At 37.3% G+C, this 23,735-nt stretch overlaps 1 protein-coding gene across 3 annotated transcripts in view; it reads left to right on the forward strand.

The window, feature by feature from the left end:
• LOC150081797 (WD repeat-containing protein 26) overlaps positions 1 to 23,735 on the forward strand; it is a 597,339-nt gene that overhangs the window by 471,639 nt on the left and 101,965 nt on the right. For all 3 annotated transcript variants that reach the window (XM_090378893.1, XM_090378894.1, XM_090378895.1), the window contains one exon: positions 1,717 to 1,862. In XM_090378893.1, the coding sequence (XP_090235019.1) occupies positions 1,717 to 1,862 (146 nt within the window). The remainder of the gene's footprint in view (positions 1 to 1,716; positions 1,863 to 23,735) is intronic.

Raw genomic sequence — 23,735 nt, forward strand, 5'->3', positions numbered from 1 at the left:
ACATCAAGTTTATGGGGAAGATACTATATCAAGAGCTTGCATAGTATCTTCTCCATGCTTATGTTTGAATGGTATAAAAGATTTTTGGGGAAGAGAGAGAGAGAAAGAAAGAAAAAGAGAGTGGAAGATGATAAACTACCTGGCTGTCTGGTATCCATGAAAACTGATGAAAGTGTAGACCAGGCAAGGACAGTGATTTAGAAGTGATCATCATTTAAGCATTAGAATTATTGCATCAGAATCAATATGGACAAAAGAAATACACCAGTTTTAACTGAAAATTTAGGCATGAGAAAAGTGTGTGCCAAGATAGTGCCAAAAATTTGGAATGAATATCAATGAATGAGAAGACCAAGTTTGTGGAAACGTTTTGGAAAAAATTGAAGATTGAGACTTTTTGAGTACTGTAATTGCTTACAATGAACGTTGGCTGTTCCAGTACAACCCAGAAACTAAAAGACGGTCAATGCAATGGAAAACAAAGCAATTTCCAAGGCCAAAAAAAAAATGCAAAAATGTCAAAATTAAAAATAAAAATCATGCTTCTTGTTTTCTTTGATATTAAAGGAATTATTATGGCTGAATATGTTCCACCAAATCAGACTGTTAGTCAAACATACTACACTGAAGTTCTAACAGACTGTGTGAAAAAATTCAAAGGAAGAATTAATTATGCAATGATGATTGAATGCTGCAGCATACAGTACACTCTCTATTCACCAGTTTCTGGCAAAAAAACAAATCCTTTGCATGTGAACATGCACCCTAGTCCCTTGTGCCTTGTTTCTCTTCCCTAAACTCAAAAGGGTACTTAAAGGAACCTATTTTCAGTCCATTGAAGACATTCAAAAATAAATGACCGAAGTGCGAAAAGGGCTTACAGAAAATGACCTCCAGAAATCTTTGTGCTTGAAAGAAATGTATGGGATGGTGTGTGCAAGCCCAACGCAATTATTTTTAAGGGGATAACTTGTATGAAATATTTCATTATATTTATCTTATTGCAGTAATCTTGTTATTTAATAGCCACACCTTTGTACAGTTGTAAGTATGAATCATTTATTTTAGAGCAGTGGTTTTGCTCTCTGTGGGTGGCTCTGAATCTCTGAGAAGTTATCAATAACAATTTTTTTTTTAATTTAGCAGAGTATTATGAATATAATAAACTAATTATTATCATGTAATAAAATATTTAATTTAATATCAATTTAAGTTAAAAATATTAAGATCTTTTGTTTGTTATCAGAAACAAAATAATAGTGCAGGTTACTTTGAGTAACTTAATATGATAGTACCTCATAATAGCTTTTGCCGAGTGTGCTTAACATGAAAGTGTGGTAGCCAAATAGTTTTCACACTTCATGGATATATTTTTAATATGAAATTATATATAATTAAAGGAAATTTGTTTCAAATATAAAAAAAAGCAATGAATGAGTTTGTAGAAAGTTTGCATTGTATGCTTAGCAGCATCTGAGACAGCTACAGCTCTCTCAGATGCTGCTACAACTTGGGATTTTAAAGCAGCGCATCATTTAAATTTTTATCTACTATATCAGAGCCACTAACATTTTGCCTTAATTGTTGCTTAACGCTGCCACGGCCTACTAAATGTATACTGTATTTCATGCTTTCAGACATTTCAGGATCTCATATATATACTTCAGTATTTTGGATTTCATTTTGCCAATTTACTTTAATTATTTCTTTTTAAAGGATTTAGATGGTAATGTGTTAGATTCATGGGAAGGTGTTAGGGTTCAATGTTTGTGGTGCAGAGAGGATGGAAAAACAGTTTTGGCTGCTGATACTCACCACAGGATCAGAGCATACAACTTTGATGATCTTACAGATAGTAATGTGTAAGTGTGTTAAATTTCTGTTTATTTCCTTAATTTTTGTTTATTTATTTTTTACCAGAATGTTAGATGTGGCATACAAAAATATTTAAACTTTGTTTTTTTGACTGTAATAATTGTGCTTTCATTTTTCTTGTATATAATTACTCTTTCAAGTTCAATATATAATTTTATTGAACTTGAAAGAGTTTCAAGTTTTCAATTATATATTGAATTTCTTTCAATATATAATTTATATATATATATATATATATATATATATATATATATTATTGTGATAATGGTATTTTATACCATTCTCATTTCAGTATCTTTTGTATTTAAGCTGTTACTTTTTTTTGGCATGGCATGTTTAAGATAAATCAAATTGATTTATGAGGAAATGGAGTACTCTGCCCTGCATAGAGTTAAAATTTGCTGTCTTTATTTCTTGCTGTGAATAATTACAGAGACTGCTTAGATTCTTTGTGATGCTTTTTGTAACCACTTCATCAGTGAGTGCAATATTTCTTTTTCTAGTTTTTTTTTTTCTAAAAGCATTTTGAAAACTATTTTAAGGAAACTAACTTACTAGGGTTGCTATTTCTTCCATAGCATCAACCCACACCTATCAAAACAAAGGGTTTCTCTGTTTTTTTTGTTTTTTTTTTTTTATCTTATATTATGAGTGGCCATGATTAAATTATTCCCATTTAGAGCCATCTGGAGAATAATCTAATGGAGGAAATTTTCTTTTGGTAGTTATGTTCCTCAGAGGATGCTGAAGAGAATTACATGGGAAAACAAAAAAAAAATAATAAAAATAAAAAATATTATCAAAAATCAATACCAGGGAAAAGTTATGCTGCAAACAATTTATATACCCCATTTTAAGTTGCACATGAATATAGTATGAAATGTGTAAGATTCTGCAGATTTGGATTTTGTAGTGTTTGGAGCACAGTGGACACCCACTCGCTGCCAGTGTGCTTGTTTGTGAAGCTCTGCTACCAGAACAGGATTATAAACATTGCAGGCTCCAACAAGAGGTCCAATGAAAATGTGTGCTAACATAAAAATTATTTTTTATTATATATGAGAGATATGGCAAAAAAATGATTGCATGGTTTGAGGAAACAGGAGGAAGTCTGAGAGCAAAGCCAAGAAGAGGATACCTCTTTAACCAAAAGTATGTTGAGAATATTGCTACTGCAGTTATGGAAATATTTGCAAACAATATTGGTGTCAAAAAGCAAAACCAGTGTACATGTGGCAGCAAGACAGATGGGATCCATCTGTCTTGCTACTCCAAGGCCAATAACACTAGTTCTATATTTAGGAAGGTAGAGAGAGTTTGAGTTTCAATTGTTAACATACAAAATTTTTTTTTTTTTTTTTTTTGTGAGGCACCTGACAGATCCTGCATGCATATTGTTGGGTTAACAAATCATTGCTGTTATTGCAATATGTTTGCATTTCTGTCATGTTATTCTGAATTACTTAACTTTTCCCTCTCTCTCTCTCTCTCTCTCTCTGTATATCAGAGAGAGAGATTTTTTTTTTTTTTTTTTTATGAAAACCCCAAACACGAAAGGTATCAAAACCTATAGTACTTAGTACCGTGCGTGGGTTGAAGGAGAAGTATGGGGGGGAGGGGGATGCCGGAAACTTTGCTCTAGAGACTACACAACTCTGGAAGGTTTTGCATTAGGTTTCGTGGTCCACCCATATAAACTCAACCATGTGCAGCAATTGCAAGCAGGTTATGCTGGAAACCCAGGCATTTTCTCTACTTTTTGGGACAGATGGAGGGGGCATGGATTTTCCCCTCTTTTGGGAAATGATGCCCATTTCCACTAAAAAATGACTCTGTGAACTCCCAAAATTGCAGGATTTGGACTATGCAGTCGCCCTATAAAATATAGGAAATTCCCTTGCACCTAAGGTTACTCTTTGATTTGGTCTTTTTGTAGCTAACCTCATTATCAAATTTTTTATTTTTTTATTTTTTTTTATTTTAATAAAACTGTTCTGAACTGTAACATTAACTGACTGCCAAATAGTATAGAGACAGGTTAGTGACTCATCATTCCACAGAAAGGGAAGACTTTATATGAAAGATAGAGAACTTCCACATTTTAGGAATACAGCAGTTTCTGTGCCTTTTGATTGCCTAACCTCATTCCTTGTGACTTTTGGCTTTGACACCACCTGTAGGATAATCTGTATGGCAAAATTTCTAACCTAGCAACCCTGAAGGATAACATCCCACAGCAGGTATCTCTCTCTTTCCCCACCAGTATGTTATTTTCTATTGTATCTCATATTGTGGCTGCCTTCACAACAAGATACTAGGTATTGCACTACTTTGAATAAGTAACACTTCTCTGGCAGAGAAGACTACTGTTATTTATTCTCAGTGGATACTACCACCCAGACGGCACCATTTGGGTGCCGTCTTGGTGGTGATATCCACTGCCCAGACAGTAACTATATAATGTCTACACCGATATTATATAGTTAATTACTTAAAACCCATATATAATTATGCTTTGTGCATTTTATCTTTAAATACATTATCTGTACACCATTTGGCATCTCTCATATAGTGGAATCACTTTGCAACTGTGATGCCATGTTGCGTTACCAGGGTACCTGCCCACCCACCGATGATAGGCCAACCGCTTTGAAACGGTGCCTTCTGGGTGGTGGTATCCACTTAGAATAAATAACAGTAGTTTTCTCTGCCAGAGAAGCGTTACTTATTCAAAGTAGTGCAATAACTGGTATCTCGTTGTGAAGGCAGCCATAATATGAGATGCAATTAAAATGATGCCTCTTATGCTACATACACAGTTTAAATATATGGGTTACCCATACATGACTGCAGATATCAGTCATGTATGGCTATCTAGATAACATTTTTTTTTTCCCAATAAATAATGATGATTAATTAATACTAAACTATTTTTATATAATAAATCAAATAAAATTATTAGAATCTAACTAGCATATCAGAAAATTCTCTCTTTAGATTTAAATAAAAAATCCCAAAATAGTGGAGTATTTACTCACTTTGCAAAACTGTACAGAAAAACAGTTACAAGAACAGTTGAAGGGAACATACCCCATCAAGTGGTCTTTCATATTATCAGCTAATTATTCTTCAGAATCCTTGAAAAACTTTCTGTCCATGACTGGGAGACAGTGCTATATTTACAAAGTTAGAGAACGTAACTGGTGAGTAACCTTGAACTAGAATGGCAAACATTCAACTCAAATATAAACATAAACTGCAAGCAGAACATGTGAGGTGTACATGTGAAACACAAACATTTACAAAGAGAGTCACATAGCACCTGTTCAGATTTTTTAACGCTATTACTCTGTTAAAAACAAAAATATTATTTCAAAAACTGAATAACGCTAGTTCTATATTTAGGAAGGTAGAGAGAGTTTGCGTTTCAACCGTTAACATGCAGAACTTTTTTTTTTGTGAAGCACCTGACAGATTCTGCATGCATATTGTTGGGTTAACAAATCATTGCTATTATTGCAATATGTTTGCATTTCTGTCATGTTATTCTGCATTACTTAACTTTTCCCTCTGACCACTTTGCTTATTGGAGGCTTGAAGTGGTGAAACCCATGTTTAGTCTCTAGAGCAAAGTTTCCGGCATTCCCCTCCCCCCATACTTCTCCTTCAACCCACGCACGGTACAAAGTACTGTAGGTTTTGATACCTTTCGTGTTTGGGGTTTTCATAAAAAAAAAAAAAAAAAAATATGAGAGAGAGAGATTATTTGTGCATAACTCTGTAGAGACATTCCTTGAATTAAAGAATGCTCTCATAATTATGGCTAAATGTTCGTTTGTCTTCTTTGCTGTTTCTTTTAACATAACTGAATAGGTTCCATTATCCTCAGGTGCCTTATTTTTACTTTCAAAAAGTTTCTCACTTTGCTTCTCCCAGTTGTCAAAATCAGTTAGCTTTCAGTTGGATATACGAGCGCCATTCAATAAGTTATCTGCCTATGGTACTTTCCCATAGTTATATTTAAATAATTCATGATTTATCATGTTCCTTCATATCTCAACTTGAATCATGCTAATTTTGATCCCCATTGTTTTTAGGTTTTTTGCTACTGTAACAGAAAGAAGGAGGACACCTGTATCAAATTATGGATTTGCTGAAATTGGAGCATCATTCAATCATCAAGTTTCTCACCAAAGAAGGAAATGGGCTAAAGGCCATTCATGAAAGGATGGTTGGCTGTGTATGGCAACAGTGCACTTTCAGAGTACCAAGTTAGATTCCGGTCCAAAAAAAAAAAAAACAGGATAGGGAGTCCATCGAAGATGATTCACATCCAGGAAGGCCTGTGATGGCAATCACTCCAGAAATGTGCCAAGCTGTGAAACCCTTGTGCTGAATGACAGACGTTTAAAGGTGTCCCAAATCTCTAGGGAATGTGACATATCTGAGGGAACAGTTATAACCATTCTCCATGAACATTTGTGGATGACTAAGGTCAGTTCAAGGTGGAACCCCAGATTTCTTATCCCTATGCAGAAGCAATTCACAGTACTGTGTTGTGAGGAGAATTTAGAGTTTTATGGAAGGGATCCTGAAACTTACATCTCCAGAATTATTATGAGTGATGAAACATGGGTTCATCACTGGGATCGTGAGACCAAGCAAGAATCAATGCAATGGAAGCATAAGGGTTCTCCCCCACCCAAAAAATTTCAGACACAACCTTCAGCTGGCAACATTATGGCCACCATTTTTGGGATGCTGAGGGAATTTTGTACATTCACTGCTTGGTATTGTCACTTGTTACTGTTCTTACCAGTCGCACTGCATTTCTTTCTCATAAAATTTTCTGTTATTTATAAATATGACTTAAGCAATCCAGAGCAAAAATTAATTCCATAATTTAACGTTATATGCTCTTGTCGCATTGACCTCGATTGCATATCATGGTTGAATTAATGTTGATAGAGATCAGTGAGCAGTACCATATGGTACGTCGAGAATTGCTTAAATTTTAGCCAGGCAATCGGTTAAATTCACTGGGTGGTGTGCCTATTCGATAGGTCCTGGGGAGAACACTGTTTTTAAAGATCAAATACATCAGGCATTGTTTCTGATGGCTTTGAAAAATGGGTCATTTTGATTGCTATAGATAGCCATAATTATAATGATTCCAAGCTATAAAATAATAGTCATATCAAATACAGCTTTCTCTCAGTGCCAGAGCATTGGATGGTAACTCCAATTCTGGCACTGAAAGGAAGCTATATTTGATATGACTTAACAGTGGGCATCTTCTTGCAAACAACCTTGAAAGGCAAGCAGGATTTCTTTAAAAAAATAGTCTGGAATTAGTGTAGATAATGCAGCTATTACGGTAAGCCTTAAAACTGCAGGTAGTAAGAGTATTAAAAGGGGAAGTTAAGAACTTGGGGGTAATAGGTTGTTTTTGTTGCCTTATTAATTTGTGTGCTGAAAGGGGACTGCAAGCCCTCCTTTGAAAGTGGAAAAATGTTTGGTAGGCATTTAGTAATATCTAAAATGAAGTGCTAAAACAAAAGATAGATTTAAGTAATTTCAGCAGACGCACACCACTGAAGTTAAAGATTTTGAAACGTGTTTGTATATGTTGACTGTCTTTGGTTAAATATGTAACTTGACTAGTACACCAGGTTGCCCTTGACAAAGCTGTTTAAAGTTTAATTGTTGAGAAAGACTATATGAGTACTTTTTGGGATTATTTTGGAAAGTACAACAAGCTGTCATTAGCGAGTGGCACTGACTCATTGGAATCCAGTTCGTGATAGAAAATTTTCATAAAAGACAAATTGATGAGGTCAAGAAAAAGTGCTTCTAAATCACTTCCAGTGAAAGCATTCCTAAAGAGCCCAAGCAAACTGATAATCCTAGGCATGCTATCAGAAAGTCTGCTTATGTTCCTCTCTTGAATAAAGCAGTTTGCTTGGGAAAAGTTTGAAAATCTGAACATTATTCAGTGGCCTTCAGTCCTAGATATGGTGAAGAATTTTATGTACAAATTTATTAGATAGTATGAATCAGAGCTGTAATACTCAATACGTTCTACGTTGATATTAATATTTGTAAAATAATAAGAAGAGTTTACCTCAATATAATACGTAGAACACTTCCGTATGATACTCTCCAGAAATTAAAACGAAAAAATCGAAACCTTACATTAGAGTAAAAAATAAATAATTAAAATCCAATTTAACACAATTAAATAAAAAGAATCTAACAAAAATATTCAAAACAATTTTCCTTCCTGAAGCTGACAACGCTTTTTTGACCATATGACATGATCACAGGAATGAAAATCACCGAATAGGGTTGAACCTGAAACTTAAATAGTGATTATTTGTCTTCGCACATGCGCATAAAGGCCCATGCATCGGAGATCAAATATGGCTGCCGAACATTAACAGATTTCTCGTGTAATTTAATTTCTACGGTTTCTGCAATTAATAGGCACGTATAATTACGTTGAAGAGTAGGGTATTTGGGCCTCATTAAATAAAAAAGTATATTTTTCGTTAATGGCATAAAAGGCTAATTCTGACGCTGCTGAACGAGAAGCACGAACTGAGGCTTCACGTTGATTTACACGAATATTGGAGAAAATCGCTTTGAACCTTGGTAAGACAAGTCGCAATCACCGCAAGAAATGTTGTATATCAGATCATTAATTTGTGTTGCTAGCGCGGAAAGAACCATGCGATTGTTCAGTATAGTGTGTAATTTCCATATTGGCCTGGCCACAATTTTAAATTCGGTATCTTTAAAGAATCTATAAAGCTGTTTGTGACACTGTTCAATATATGGGACAGAAATAAAGTATTTTTTGATATTACTATTGTTGGCTGGTGTAGTACAGTCGGTCCTCGTATAACGCGTGTTTACATTACACGAATTCGATCATACACAATTTATAAATAGGGGAACGTTATCTTATATAACACGAACAGAATTCGCTTATGCACGATTCGCCTTTGTGTTTACAAGAAATGCCAGTCGAATGCGGAATCACCCCAACAGAACGCAACACGATAGGAATGAAGAAGATTCTGAAAATGTATTTATGTGTTTTATATCAGTGAAGGGGAAACACATTTCGCCATAATAACGTAAAAACCAACACAATTCCAGCTATCGATATAATCGCAAATGCAATTAGATGGAGTTTACTACCAGTTTATAACAGATTCCACTAGCAGAAACAAAACTGGAAATTGTTTTTATTGTTTTATGGTAGTAACCCCCAGAAATGTGCTTTAGTAAAATGTGGGGTGTTAATAGTGTATCTCGGCCTTTACGGTGTTGTTTATTCAGTTGCTACCCGCGCGCAGCTTTGTTTATGTGTATCAAGCGTGCCTCCTCATTTTGTAATTGTGCTTTATTCCCTAAAAATTAGTAAAATACTTAAAAGGTGTGAAAAGGAAGCGTCCTGGTGAAGACACTGCAGATTCAGAGAGAAAAAGAAAAATTTTGTAATTGTGTAATTTTGTAATTGTGCTTTATTCCCTAAAAATTAGTAAAATACTTAAAAGGTGTGAAAAGGAAGCATCCTGGTGAAGACACTACAGATTCAGAGAGAAAAAGAAAAAAGCAATATCGATAAACAAAGGGGGACTGGGTCAAAAATTCATACCCGGGAAAATTTATAGTGGCCTCATACTACGGTGTATGGCCAAAATCACACCGGCCTCCGGCCCACCGGGATTTCCCGGGTAAGGCTTATGGCCAGTCCGCCTCTGTCGATGGAGAAAAAAATATGAAATTGTGAAACGCTTTGAGCGAAATGAAAGACCATGTGATATTGCACGTGCTGCAGACCTAAATGAGGCAACGCCGAGAATTACAAAGAATGCGGAGAAAATAAAAACAACTTTCATAGCGGGAACAACTCAAAGTGTAATTAAAATCCATTAGATTAAGACACAAGAATTGGAAGGGATGGAACGGCTGTCATCTGTTTGGATAGAAAATCAAACAAAAAACAAGTTTGCTTACGATAGAAGCAAAAGCATTAGCAATATTTTATTACGTAATAGTCGTAATAAAATATGTAAGCATTTTATTACGACTTACGTATTATAATTTATACTTACGTATTATAAAATACGTAAGTATTTTATTACGACTATTTTATTTAAAATAATTTTTTTACGAATAAAATACGTATTTTATTCGTAAAAAATACTTTTCTAGTATTAAAAAATACTAGAAATACTTTATTATAATATAATAAAAAATATTTATTATTTATTATATTATAATAAAAAATATATTATATTTTTATTACGTATTTTAATCGTTATAAAATACGTAAGTATTTTATAACGATTAAAATTACCCGATTATTTATTGTGTTTGGTAATGTTTTGGTTCCAAATGTGTGTTCAACCTTGGGTGGTCGGCACCTAACCCCACTTTTTCCATAGGGCCTGTTGTTTATATTGCACGATTTTGCATTGCACGAGAGTTTCTAGGAACACAACTATCGTGCTATACGAGGACAGACTGTATTTTGTATCCTATCCTTAGCCTGTATCATACGGAAGTGTTCTACGTACTATATTGAGGTAAACTCCTCTTATTACAGCTCTGATTCATACTATCTAATTCATTTTTTAAACTCTTATTGACTATTTCATTCACTTCCTGTCTCTTCAGGTGTAACCTATTGATATACACACAATTATTGGGGATTTTTTGAATGACTTAGTGCGAAATTACATTAAATCAACACTAAGATACTCGGCCCAAAGTTACCATATTTCTTTTCTAAAATATTGCCTTCAAAACAACATCGTTCCAAAGTTTGCCAGGGTTAATTTAAATAAAAAATTTTCAGGCATAAAACAACTAACACTGGCTACATCGCGTAATATTGTTAAGCTTGCCTTAAAATCTCGATATTCGAATAAACAAAAACACCTTTCCACGTTAGGAAGCTTCGCGATAAATTAAAAAATTATTTACATCCGAACGATTGGTCTGTATTGAAGACCTCCATAGATTTGCGGCAGGAAGCACAGGCCTCAGAAAAAAAAAACAGACACGTTAATAAATTGCAAACATTATCGGATAGGTCAAGACACGTTCATGCGAATTTTAACACATTGTTGCGGGCTTGCAACCAAGTACATACGAGTTGGGTGACAACCCCAACTCGTATGTACTTGTTGAATAAAATCCAATTTAGCATCTATCGAAAACTTACAAACACCGGTATGCTTCTACATTATAATAGAAATCACCTGTTCACCTACAAAAGATCGATTATCTTTAATTAATTTCTAAATGCCTATAAATATTCAATGACGGAATCTGCTTTGGGCTCAGAAATACAAATATTAACTAGCATGTTCTTAAACAGGGGTTATCCCCTTGCCACAATAAACCGAATTAGGGTACAGGCTAAGGATAGGGTACAAAAAACTACACCAGCCAACAATAGTAATATCAAAAAATACTTTATTTCTGTCCCATATGTTGAACAGTGTCACAAACAGCTTTATAGATTCTTTAAAGGTACCGAATTTAAAATTGTGGCCAGGCCAATACAAAAATTACACACTATACTGAACAATCGCTCGGTTCTTTCCGCGTTCGCAACACAAATTAATGATCTGATATACAACATTTCTTGCGGTGATTGCGACTTGTCTTACCAAGATTCAACGCGATTTTCTCTGAATATTCGTGTAAATCAACGCCTCAGTTCGTGCTTCTTGTTCAGCAGTGTCAGAATTAGCCTTTTATGCCATTAATGAAAAACATACTTTTTTATTTAATGAGGCCCAAATACCCTACTCTTCAACATAATTATACACGCCTATTAATTGCAGAAACCGTAGAAATTAAATTACACAAGAATTCTGTTAATGTTCGGCGGCCATATTTGATCTCCGATGCATGGGCCTTTACGCGCATGTGTGAAGACAAATAATCACTATTTAAGTTTCAGGTTCAACCCTATTCGGTAATTTTCATTCTTGTGATCACGTCATACGGTCGAAAAGCATTGTCAGCTTCAGGAAGGAAAATTGTTTTGAATATTTTCGTTAGATTATTTTTAATTGCGTTAAATTGGTTTTTAATTATTTATTTTTTACTCTAATGTAAGGTTTCGATTTTTTCGTTTTAATTTCTGGAGAGTATCATACAGAAGTGTTCTACATACTATGAGGTAAACTCCTCTTATCATTTTACAAATACAAATTTATTATAAGAACAGCGTTTAAATGTTAAACTTCCATTTTGGAAGTTGATTACCATAAGACTTAACCAGAAGGATGATTCTAACTTAATGTCATTGTTTATGCGCTGGCATGACCACTCAGTCAGAAGAGTTTATATTAATTATTTGAATATTAAGAGAAGTTTACCTCAATATAGTACGTAGAACACTTCCGTATGATACTCTCCAGAAATCATACGGAAGTGTTCTACGTACTATATTGAGTTAAACCTCTCTTATTATTTTACAAATATTGATATCAACGTAGAACATATTGAGCATTACAGCTCTGGTTCATACTATCTAATTAATTATTTGATAATGAATTAACCCCTATTTTGCAGTCATGTGGGCTTGAACCACAGTCTACTCAAAGTGCATATGCTTCTATTAGAATGAGCAGCAGCCTATAAAACAAGGTGCGGGGGATTTCAGAGACTGCTGGGAGTCATTGCTGTACAAGCAAATACATGGGCCGTGTTAGGGTAGCTAAGAATAAGAACAGGAGCAGGTATACTTGTGTATACACCAATTTTAGCAGTTTGGTAAATAAAATTGAAGTGTGAGGTGTTGGTCGAAATATCAAAGGCAGATATTGTTGGGATATCAGAGACGTGGTGTCACACAGATATAAGGAATGCAGAACTAGAATTTGGGGAGTTCAATGTGTATAGACAGGATAGGAAGGGAGGAGGGGTTTTGCTATTAGTTAAGAAACACATAAAATCCAAAGAAGTGAAGCCAGTCGACATCGTTGGACAGTGCAGTGTTGAGTCAGTTTGGTGTGACATAAGCATTGGGAGATCAAAATTGAGAGTAGGAGTGTGCTATAGACCTAATGACTCTGATGAGTATAATAAGAAACTGTACGGGGAAATAGAGTGGGCCAGTAAATCAGAGAGTCTTATAATGGGGAATTTTAATATCCCAGATATTGACTGGAATTTGTGGGTTGGTCACTCACACACTACCAAGGCTTTTTGGGATTTATTGGATGATTGTTTTCTACATTAGCATATTCGGGAGGCAACTAGAGAGAGTAATACTCTTGATCTGATTATCATTAGTGATTCTTCATGCATTAAGAATCTGCAGATAAAGGAACCACTAGGTGGCAGTGATCACGGTGTTCTGAAGTGGGATTTACTCAGAGGTAACTACCATCAGGGGTAAAGGGGAGGGTTTTTGCTTTCGTAAAGGCGACTATGATGGTCTGAGATAGTATTTAAATTCTATACAGTGGGACCAACCGATGATGTTACCAACAGCAAATTCAAAAAGGAAAGCATTCAAAGAATTAATCTTGGAAATTACTAGGCTTTTCATACCAAGTAAAAAATATTGCTCAAGGTTTAGGCCTAAATGGATATAAGATGAACTAATGAGACAGGTGGCAAAGAAGAAAAATTCATGGGATACATATAAATTAACAGGTGACACAGAAGCCTGCGGTTGATATAAGCTGGTCTGTAATCAAGTCACAAAGGCGGTTAGGCAGGCAAAGGCAGATTACGAGAAATCTTTGGCAAAGTTTGAAGAAAAACAGCAAAGAGTTCTTTACTTAAGTGAACTCTAGAAAGAAGGAAATGAATCACGATTGGTTCACTTGATATTGATGATTTAACTGTTGATCCACTGAATGAGTATTTTGCATCTACATTTACACATGAGTGGTTATTCAGGGTGGGGAATGCCAGAGTTGTATTAAACTCTGTCAGTGAGCTAAATGATTTTGTAATAACAGAGAATATAGTAGAGGAGAAAATGTTGAAGATAAACATAAGAAAGGTACCTGGGGTGGATTGGATCTATCCAGTTATATTAAAGGAAGTAAGCAAACCCTTAGCCATAATTATTAGAGCTTCCTTGGACTCAGGGGAGGTTCCCATGGACTGGAAATGTGCAAATGTAACCCCATTTCACAAAGGAGGATCAAAGGATGGCACAAGTAATTTCAGACCTGTTAGTTTGACTTCTGTTCCAGGGAAATTAATGGAGGCATTGATTAAAGAAGCATTGCAGGATCATCCAGACAAGACTTCGGTTATAGCTCGGACACAGCATGGTTTGTTAAGGCGAAGTCTTGTCTGACTAATCTGATTGGATACAATGATGTAGTCACAAAGGAACTGGATGCAAAGAATAACTTTGATATCATATATTTGGATCTTAGAAAGGTGGTGCCTCCGTAGCCAGATGGGCAAGAATAGCAGTGCGTAGCATACGCTTCTTGATTAGCCTGGGATCAGAGCCCGTAACCACCAAATATGGAGGATGCGGAAAGGTCAGGGAATGACCACCGCATATCCCCGGAGCAATATGGCCGTAGTTGCTAATGCTCCTGAAAAAACCAAATAACAAACAAACATTGATATATAGGAATTTTGCAAGTAGGGAAAAGGAAGTGATTATCCCTTTGTATAAGGCAATGGTCAATCCACACTTTGAGTACTGCATACAGGTCTGGAGACCTCATATTAGGAAGGATGTTGAGTTGCTTGAGCATGTACAGAGAGGGGCAACAAGATTGGTGAGGGAAATGAAGTTGTCCGCTTACCAAGAAAGACTTCAGTCCTGCAAATTGCAGCGGCTAAAGATTAGGCACCTGCGAGGTGATCTGATTGCATTAGCATTAGTAGAGGCATTTGATGCAAGAAAGCAAGCTTATGCAGCATCAGCCAAAAAAAAAAAAAAAAAAACCACTTCCACTTCACCCCTCTGTTCGTTCAAAATACCTGTCCAGCTGAGCCTTAAACTTATTTAGGCTATCAACTTCCACGACAAGGGATGGAAGTCTGTTCCACCTACCAACCACCCGCTGGTTAAAGGCAAATTTCCACACATCTATCCTACATCTGTCTTTCCTCAATTTCAATTTATGCCCTCTCAGGTGATTATTGTGAGCAAGAGGAAGAATCCCATCAGCATTGAGCATGCTCAAACCATTCAAGGCTTTGTACACCTCTATCAGATCACCTCGCTGGTGCCTAGTTTCCAGACACTGTAATGCGCAAAACTTAAGCCTTTCTTCGTAAGAGCACCCCTTTGTCCCATTCACCAATCTTGTTGCCCTTCTCTGTACTCGTTCCAGCAGCTCTACATCCTTCTTGAAATGAGGCCTCCAGACCTGTATACAGTACTCTAGGTGTGGCCCGACCATTGCCTTATACAAGGGAATAATCACCTCCTTATCCCTGCTAGAAAAATTCCTATATATCATTGACAATACACCATGAGCTACTCTTGCAGCCCGTCTGCACTGCTCAGAGAACTTCATATCTGCCTGCACAACCACCCCCAGGTCCCTTTCATTCTCTACCACTGTCAGTGTAGTACCACAGAGTTGATACGTTGCTCTGGGGTTGCTGTTTCCCATATGTAGTACTTTACATTTGTCAATGTTAAACTTCATTTGCCACCTCGAAGCCCATCTGCTCAACCTTTCCAAATCCTGTTGCAGCAGCATAGTGTCAGTAGTGTCCTTGACAACCCTGCCAACCTTCGTATCGTCTGCAAACTTGGACATTAAGCCTGATATACCATCATCAATATCATTTATAAATACAGAAAACAATAAAGGACCCAATACTGAACCCTGAGGGACTCCACTAATAACATTAGTCCACGATGAGCAGTGTCCATTGATTACCACTCTCTGTCTTCTCCCCCTCAACCACCCCTTTATCCATAGCAGCAATTTGCCTCCAATGCCACACTGCTCCAATTTGTGCAGCAGTCTTCCATGTGCAACAGTATCAAAAGCCTTTCTAAGATCCAAGTATATAATATGAAAATTATTTCCTGCATCCAGTTCTTTTGTGACTGCATCATAGTATCCAATCAAATTGGTCAGGCAAGACTTCCCCTTAACAAAACCATGCTGTGTCCTAGCTATAACTGAAGTCTTGTCTAGATGATCCTGCAGTGCTTCTTTAACCAGTGTCTCCATTAATTTTCCGGGAACAGAAGTTAAACTCACAGGTCTATAATTACTTGTGTCAGCCTTTGATCCTCCTTTGTGAATTGGGGTCACATTTGCACATCTCCAGTCCATGGGTACCTCCCCTGAGTCCAAGGAAGCTCTCATAATTATGGCTAAGGGTTTGCTTACTTCCTTTGCTGCCTCCTTTAATATAACTGGATAGATCCCATCCACCCCAGGTGCCTTTCTTGTGTTTATCTTCAACAATTTCTCCTCCACTTTGCTCTCAGTTATTACAAGATTCTCTAGCTTACTGCTAGAGTTGAATACACCTCTGGCATTCCCCTCGCTGAATAACTCCTCATGTGTGAATGTCAATGCAAAATATTCATTTAGTTTGTTAGCTACCTGAGCAGGGTCATGAACAGTTGACACATCGATATCAAGTGGACCAATCTGATTCATCCCCTTCCTTCTAGAGTTTACATAAGTAAAGAACTCTTTGCTGTTTTTCTTCGCATCCCTGCCAAGGATCTCTCGTAATCTGCCTTCGCCTGCCTAACCTCCTTTGTAACTTGGTTACAGATCAACTTGTATCTATCATAGGCGTCTGTGTCACGTGTTAATTTGTATGTATCCCATGCATTTTTCTTCTCTGCCATATGCCTCATTAGTTCATCTGACATCCATTTAGGCCTAAACCTTGAACAATATTTCTTAGTTGGTATGTAAAGCCTAGTAGCTTCCAAGATAAGTTCTTTGAATGCTTCCCATTTTGAATTTGCTGTTGGCAATATCATCAGTTGATCCCACTGTATAGAATTTAAATACTGTCTCAGTCCATTGTAGTCGCCTTTACGAAAGCAATACCCCTTCCCTTTACCCCTAATGGTAGTTACCTCTTTGAGTAACTCCCACTTCAGAACACTGTGATCACTGCCACCTAGTGGTTCATTTATCTGCAGATTCTTAATGCATGAAGAATCTATACTGATAATCAAATCAAGAGTATTACTCCCTCTAGTTGCCTCCCGAACATGCTGATGTAGAAAACAATCATCCAATAAATCCACAAAAGCCTTGCTACTGTGTGAGTGACCAGCCCCCAAATTCCAGTCAATATCTGGGAAATTAAAATCCCCCATTATAAGACTCTCTGATTTACTGGCCCACTCTCTTTCTCCGAACAGTTTCTTATTATACTCAGAGTCATTAGGCCTATAGCACACTCCTACTCTCAATTTTGATCTCCCAATGCTTATGTCACACCAAACTGACTCGACACTGCACTGTCCAGCGATGTCGACTGGCTTCACTTCCTTTAATTTTATGTATTTTTTAACTAATAGCATAACCCCTCCTCCCTTCCTATCCTGTCTATCCTTTCTGTAGACATTGTACTCCCCAAATTCCAGTTCTGCATTCCTTATATCTGTGTGACACCACGTCTCTGAAATCCCCACAATATCTGCCTTTGATGTTTTGAGCAATACCTCAAATTCATCAAATTTATTTACTAAACTCCTAGCATTGGTGTACACGCAAGTATACATGCACCTGTTCTTTTTCTTAGCTACCCTAACACAACCCATGTGTTTACTTGTACCCCAGTGACTCCCAGCAGTCTCTGAATTATCCTGCATCTTATTTTCCAGGCTGTGGCTCATTCCAATAGAAGCAGTGCAAGAATCACTTTCACCTCTGCCAGTGGCTACTGTTAATCTATTAGTCCCTTGTGTCCCCCCAATCTAGCAGTTTTCCGACCCACCTAACACTGCCTCGATAGCATCAGCAAACATTCTTGCACCCTTTCTATTTAAGTGTATCCCATCCCTGTAGAAGCAGTCTCTCCTGTTAACAAGTACAGACCAGGCTGAAAAAATTCTACCCCTTGAGCCCTGCACAACCTTTCCAGGGCCGAATTGATCGACAGGGCTCTCATCATATACTCCCTCCTATCGTGTCTGGGCAGAATTGCAGACACTTTCAAATTCAACCCTAATTCACGGCTTTTTTTCATCAGTGACCTGTACTTGTCAAGTAATTCCGCCGGTCTCCTACTCTTAATGTCATTAGTGTCAACGTGTACAACTATATCACCTTTTGTGCCCTTAAAAGATGATATCCGCTCTATAATGTCATCAACCTTTGCCCCTGGCAGACATACCCTGGTCCTGTTCCACCTATCCTTTTTACAAAGCATGTTTCCCGTTTCCCTGACAATAGAGTCACCAACAACTACTAGTTCCTTTGGGACCAGCGCATTCTGCCTTGGGGGTTGCCGCTGTGTTGCACGATGACCAAGTGCAAGCTCTGGCATTGGTGTGGGCAGCTGAGCGCTTGATGGGCCCCTCACTTGTAATCCTTCGAGGGCATCCACCCTGTCCTTCAAGCTCTCATATAGGCCCATAACAACGCTGAGTTGTTGCCTGATTTCCTTACACTCCTTGCATCGCACACATGCAAAGACATCCCCCATGGCAGTATCATGTCCCATACCTGACTGCTCCGCAAACATCAAGCAAATAGTGCATCTTAAAAGGCTGTGATTCAGAGGACAACTGCCCCCCTCAGTTCTCCCCTGGGCCACAGCATTCCCATTAGCTTGAGCCTTTTGCTTTGCTGCTCTGGTTTGAGTCATGATTTAGATTTACTTTCAATAAAATTTCAATTTCTGTACAAAATTAAATCCTAAAGGGTGCAAGAATGTGTATAAGGCCTTGAATGTGTTGACCACCCTGAATTCAGATGGGATTCTTCTGTTTGCTCAGATTACGAACCTGAGGGGTCATGAATTGAAATTGAGGAAAGACGTTTGTAGAATAGATTTGTGGAAATTTGCTTTTAGCCATCAGGTGTTTAATTGCTGGAACAAACTTCCATCTGTTGTTGCTGAAGTTGATAGCAGTAACCCCAGAATAATGTATCAACTGTTTGATATTACACTCAGGGTGGTAAAGAATAAAAAGGACCTGGGGGTAATTGTTCAATCAAATATGAAGTTTTCTGAGCAGTTCAGATGGTCTGCAAGAGTGTGTTGTCAATGATATTCAGGAATTTTTCTTGCAAGGATGAGGAGGTGATTATCCCCTCGTATAAGGCAATGGTCAAGCCACAACTTGAGTTTTGTATACGGGTCTGGAGGCCTCATTTTAATAAGGAAGCAGAGGTGCTGGAACGATTACAGAGAGAACTGCAACAATATTAGTGAAGGAAATAAAGTGGTGTTCTTACAAAGAAAGGCCTAAGTTTTGCAAATTACGGTGTTTGGATACTAGGCACCAGTGAGGTGATCTTATTGTAGTGTATAAGGCCTTTAATTGTTTGAACATGCATCAATGCTGATGCTATTCTTCCTCTTGCCCAGATTAATTGCCCGAGGGGGCATAAATTCAAATTGAGGAGATTAAGTTGCAAAATAGATGGGCGGATATTTGCCTTTAGCCAAGCAGTTGGTTGATTTCTAGAACGAACTTCCATCTGTCATTGTAGAAATTGACAGCATAAATAAATTTAAGGCAGAACTAGACAAACATTTGGAGTGAATGGATGAGTGAAATGGGAAGGGGTTTTTTGGCTAATGCTGTGTAACTTGCTTTGTTGCATCAAAAGCCTCTTATAATGCTAATGCTTCTGCACCCTCACACTGGATCATTTAGTCACATTAGTAGTGGGCATTTCTGCCACCAAGGTTGTGGAAAGAGAATCTAAATAAAAGAAAAGATTTTTTTTAAATGAGGAAGTACTTTGTTTGATATTAATTTTATTATTGTTCAATTAAAAGTAATTTAGTATTCACCAACATCTGCATTACTTTAGTCATTTGCCTCGTATTCAAATTTTCCTTCAGTATAGAGCCCTTACAGGTCAGTTGTAGAAATTCTCTATCCAAGTCATCTGTGCAGGAAGGTATCCTTACAGGACATCTGTTCCTGCACAGACGACTGGGATAGAGAATTTCATGCTGACTGTTTGCAATAAGAATAAGTAGAAGTGCTGTAAGAATGAATATCATCACATGATTCATTCCAAATTCTGTAAAAACATATTGCTATGGTGACAGTCTTATTATTCCCAACCATCATTCTACTAATAGACAACTTCAACTCTCGATCAATAAAATATCAATAGTAGTGTGTTTCACCAAATGGCTGTTCTCTATGTTAATAGAGAACAGCCCTTTGGTGAAACCCAATACTATTCACATTTGTAAAAAAAAAATTAGCATTTTATCCTGATCTTTAAACTTTTTTTAAATAATCTTATTCCATTTATCAATAATCTTAAAGTTTATGGTATTTTATAGACAGGTCTAGGAAAATTCACCAAAGATCAATTCACTGAAAATACAATTTACCAAAAAAAAACAGTTCATCAATAAATAAATTAGAATTAATAGTGTTTAATTTTACTCTAGAGCCAATTATATGCAATTCACCAAGAAAGCAAAATAAAATTTTTATTGAAATGTATAAGTATTCTTCACATTGAAAATACAAGGTGGTCGTACTAGTAGTGGCAAATGATGCAAGAAAGCAAGCTTATATAGCATCCGCCAAAATAAAAAAAAAAACACATTACACACTTCCGCAACAGATGGAAGCCTGTTCCAACAATCAACCACCTGCTGACTGAAGACAAACTTCTGCATATCTATCCTACAACCATCCTTCCTCGATTTAAATTAAATTTATTATCAGCAAGAGGAAGATTGTCATTCCCATTCAGCTTGCTGAATCCATTCAAGGCCTTAAACACCTCAATCAGATCACTCCACAGGTGCCATGTCTCCAGAAGCTGTAATTTGCAGAACTGAAGCCTTTCTAGGTAAGAGCACTCGCACTCTTTTGTTTCATTCATCAATCTGGTTGCCCCACTCTGTACCCATTCCAGCAGATCTACATCCTTCCTAAAGTCAGGCCTCCAGACCTCTATACAGTACTCAAGATGTGCCTGACCATGGCCTTGTACAAAGAGATAATCACTTTATCCCTGCTAGCAAGGTTTTTGTAAATCATTGACAAAACCCCATGAGCTGTCCTGGCATCATGTCTCCACTGCTCAGAGAACTGCAAAATTACCCCCCCCCCCCGATCTTTTTCATTTTCCACTACCCTGAGTGTAGTAATGCACAATTAATAAGGTTCCCCCCCCCAGTTAAAACTCCAAACACGAAAATCAAAGCCTATAGTACTTAATACTGTGCATGGGTTTGAAGGAGATGGGGGGAGGGATGCTAGAAACTTTGCTCTACAAACTAGAGACTAAACATGGGTTTCACCATTTCAAGCCTTCAGTAAGCAAAGTGGTGATATTGCACTGGTTGATAATGAGAGTCATCTATCATCTAATGTTAGTATTAGTATTACATTACTATTATATTCAAGTATTATATTATTAGTGTTATTTATATTATATTAGTATTAGTAGCGGTACTGGTTTGTATTAGTAAAGGTTTAGGCCTAAATGGTTATCTAATGAACTAATGAGACTCGTAACAGAGAAGAAAAATGCATGGGATGCATATAAATTATCAAGCGACTCAGAAGCCTATGGCAGATATAAGCTAGTCTGTAATCAGGTCACAAAGGAGGTTAGGCAGGCGAAGGCAGATTACAAGAAATCCTTGGCAAAAGATGCTAAGAAAAACAGCAAGGATTTCTTTACTTATATAAACTCTAAAAGGAAGGGGATGAATCTGATTGGTCCACTTGACATCGATGGTTCGACTGTTGATGATCCTGCTCAGGTAGCAAACAAACTGAATGAGTATTTTGCATCTACATTCACACATGAGGAATTATTAAGATTTGAAAATGGCAGAAGGTTATCAAATTGTAGCAGGATACTTAATGATTTTGTAATAACTGAAAGCAAAGTGGAGGAGAAATTGTTAAAGTTAAACATAAGAAAAGCACCTGGGGTGGATGGGATCTATCCAGTTATATTAGAGGAGGCGGCAAAGGAAGTAAGCAAACCCTTAGCCATAATTATGAGATCATCCTTGGACTCAGGGGAGTTTCCCACTGACTGGAGATGTGCAAATGTATTCCCAATTCACAAAGGGGGATCGAAGGGTGACACGAGTAATTACAGACCAGTTAGTTTAACCTCGGTTCCGGGTAAAATAATGGAGTCACTGGTTAAAGATGCATTGCAGGATCATCTAGACAAGACTGCAGCAATAATTCAGACACAGCATGGGTCTGAATTATTGCTGTGTCTGAATTCAGACACAGCATGGGTTTGTTAAGGGAAAGTCTTGTCTGACAAATTTGATAGGATATTATGATGTGGTTACAAAGGAACTGGATGCAAAAAATAATTTTTATATCATATATTTGGATTTCAATAAAGCTTTTGACACTGTTGCGCATGGAAGACTATTGTACAAATTGGTGCAGAATGGTATTAAGGGTAAGTTGCTACAATGGATAAAAGGATGGTTAAGTGGGAGAAGACAGAGGGTGGTAATCAATGGGTGCTGCTCTTCATGGACTAATGTTATTAGTGGAGTCCCACAGGGTTAGGTGTTAGGTCCACTGTTGCCGACCGGGCTAGCCGAGTGGGTAAAGTACCTGCCCGGCAACCCAAAGGTTGCGGGTTCGATTCCCGCTTCGGGCTTGGATCAAAGTACTGCAAAAACCTTGGGAGGTGCAATATGGCCACAGAAGCCGATGCGCCAACAACTACCAAATCAAAAAAAAAAAAAAAAAAAAAAAAAAGGTCCACTGTTGTTTTGTATATTTATCAATGATATTGATGAAGGTATATCAGGCTTAATGTCGAAGTTTGCAGATGATACAAAGGTTGGCAGGGTTGTTAATGACAGTAATGGCAGTGTGCAACTGCAACAGGATCTAGGTAATTTGGGCAGATGGGCTAAGAAGTGGCAACTGAAGTTTAACCTTGACAAATGCAAAGTACTGCATATGGGTAGAAGTAACCCCAGAGAAACGTACCAACTGTGTGGTACTACACTTAAGGTGGTAGAAAATGAGAAAGACCTAGGAGTAATTGTGCAGTCAGATATGAAGGTTTCTGAGCAATGCAGACAGGCTGCCAGGGCAGGTCATGGGGTTTTGTCAATGATATATAGAAATTTTGCTAGCAGGGAGAAGGAGGTGATTGTCCCTGTGTATAAGGCAATGGTCAGGCCACGCCTTGAGTACTGCGTACAGGTCTGGAGGCCTCATTTTAGGAAGGATGTAGATTTACTTGAGCATGTACAGAGAAGGGCAACAAGATTGGTGAGGGGAATGAAGGGATCCTCTTACCAAGAGAGGCTTAAGTTCTGCAAATTGCAGTGGCTGGAGACTAGGCAACTGCGCGGTGATCTGATTGAGGTGTATAAGGTCTTGAATGGGTTGAGCACGCTGAATTCTGATGGGATCCTTCCACTTGTTCAGATTACGAAACTATGGGGGCATAAATTCAAATTAAGAAAAGACAGATGTAGAATAGATGTGCGGAAATTTGCCTTTAGCCAGGCGGGTGGTTAATTGCTGGAACAAACTTCCATCTGTCGTTGTGGAAATTGACAGGTTAAATAAATTTAATAAGGAACTGGACAGGCATTTTGAGGGAATGGTGTGTTTTTTTTTTTTTTTTTTGGCTGATGCTGCATAAGCTCATACACTTGCTTTCTTGCATCACATGCTACTACTACTACCATGT

Source organism: Mastigoproctus giganteus, chromosome 8 (assembly GCF_048544385.1).
Source record: "Mastigoproctus giganteus isolate SK-2022 chromosome 8, ASM4854438v1, whole genome shotgun sequence".
Taxonomy (NCBI): Eukaryota; Metazoa; Arthropoda; class Arachnida; order Uropygi; family Thelyphonidae; genus Mastigoproctus; species Mastigoproctus giganteus.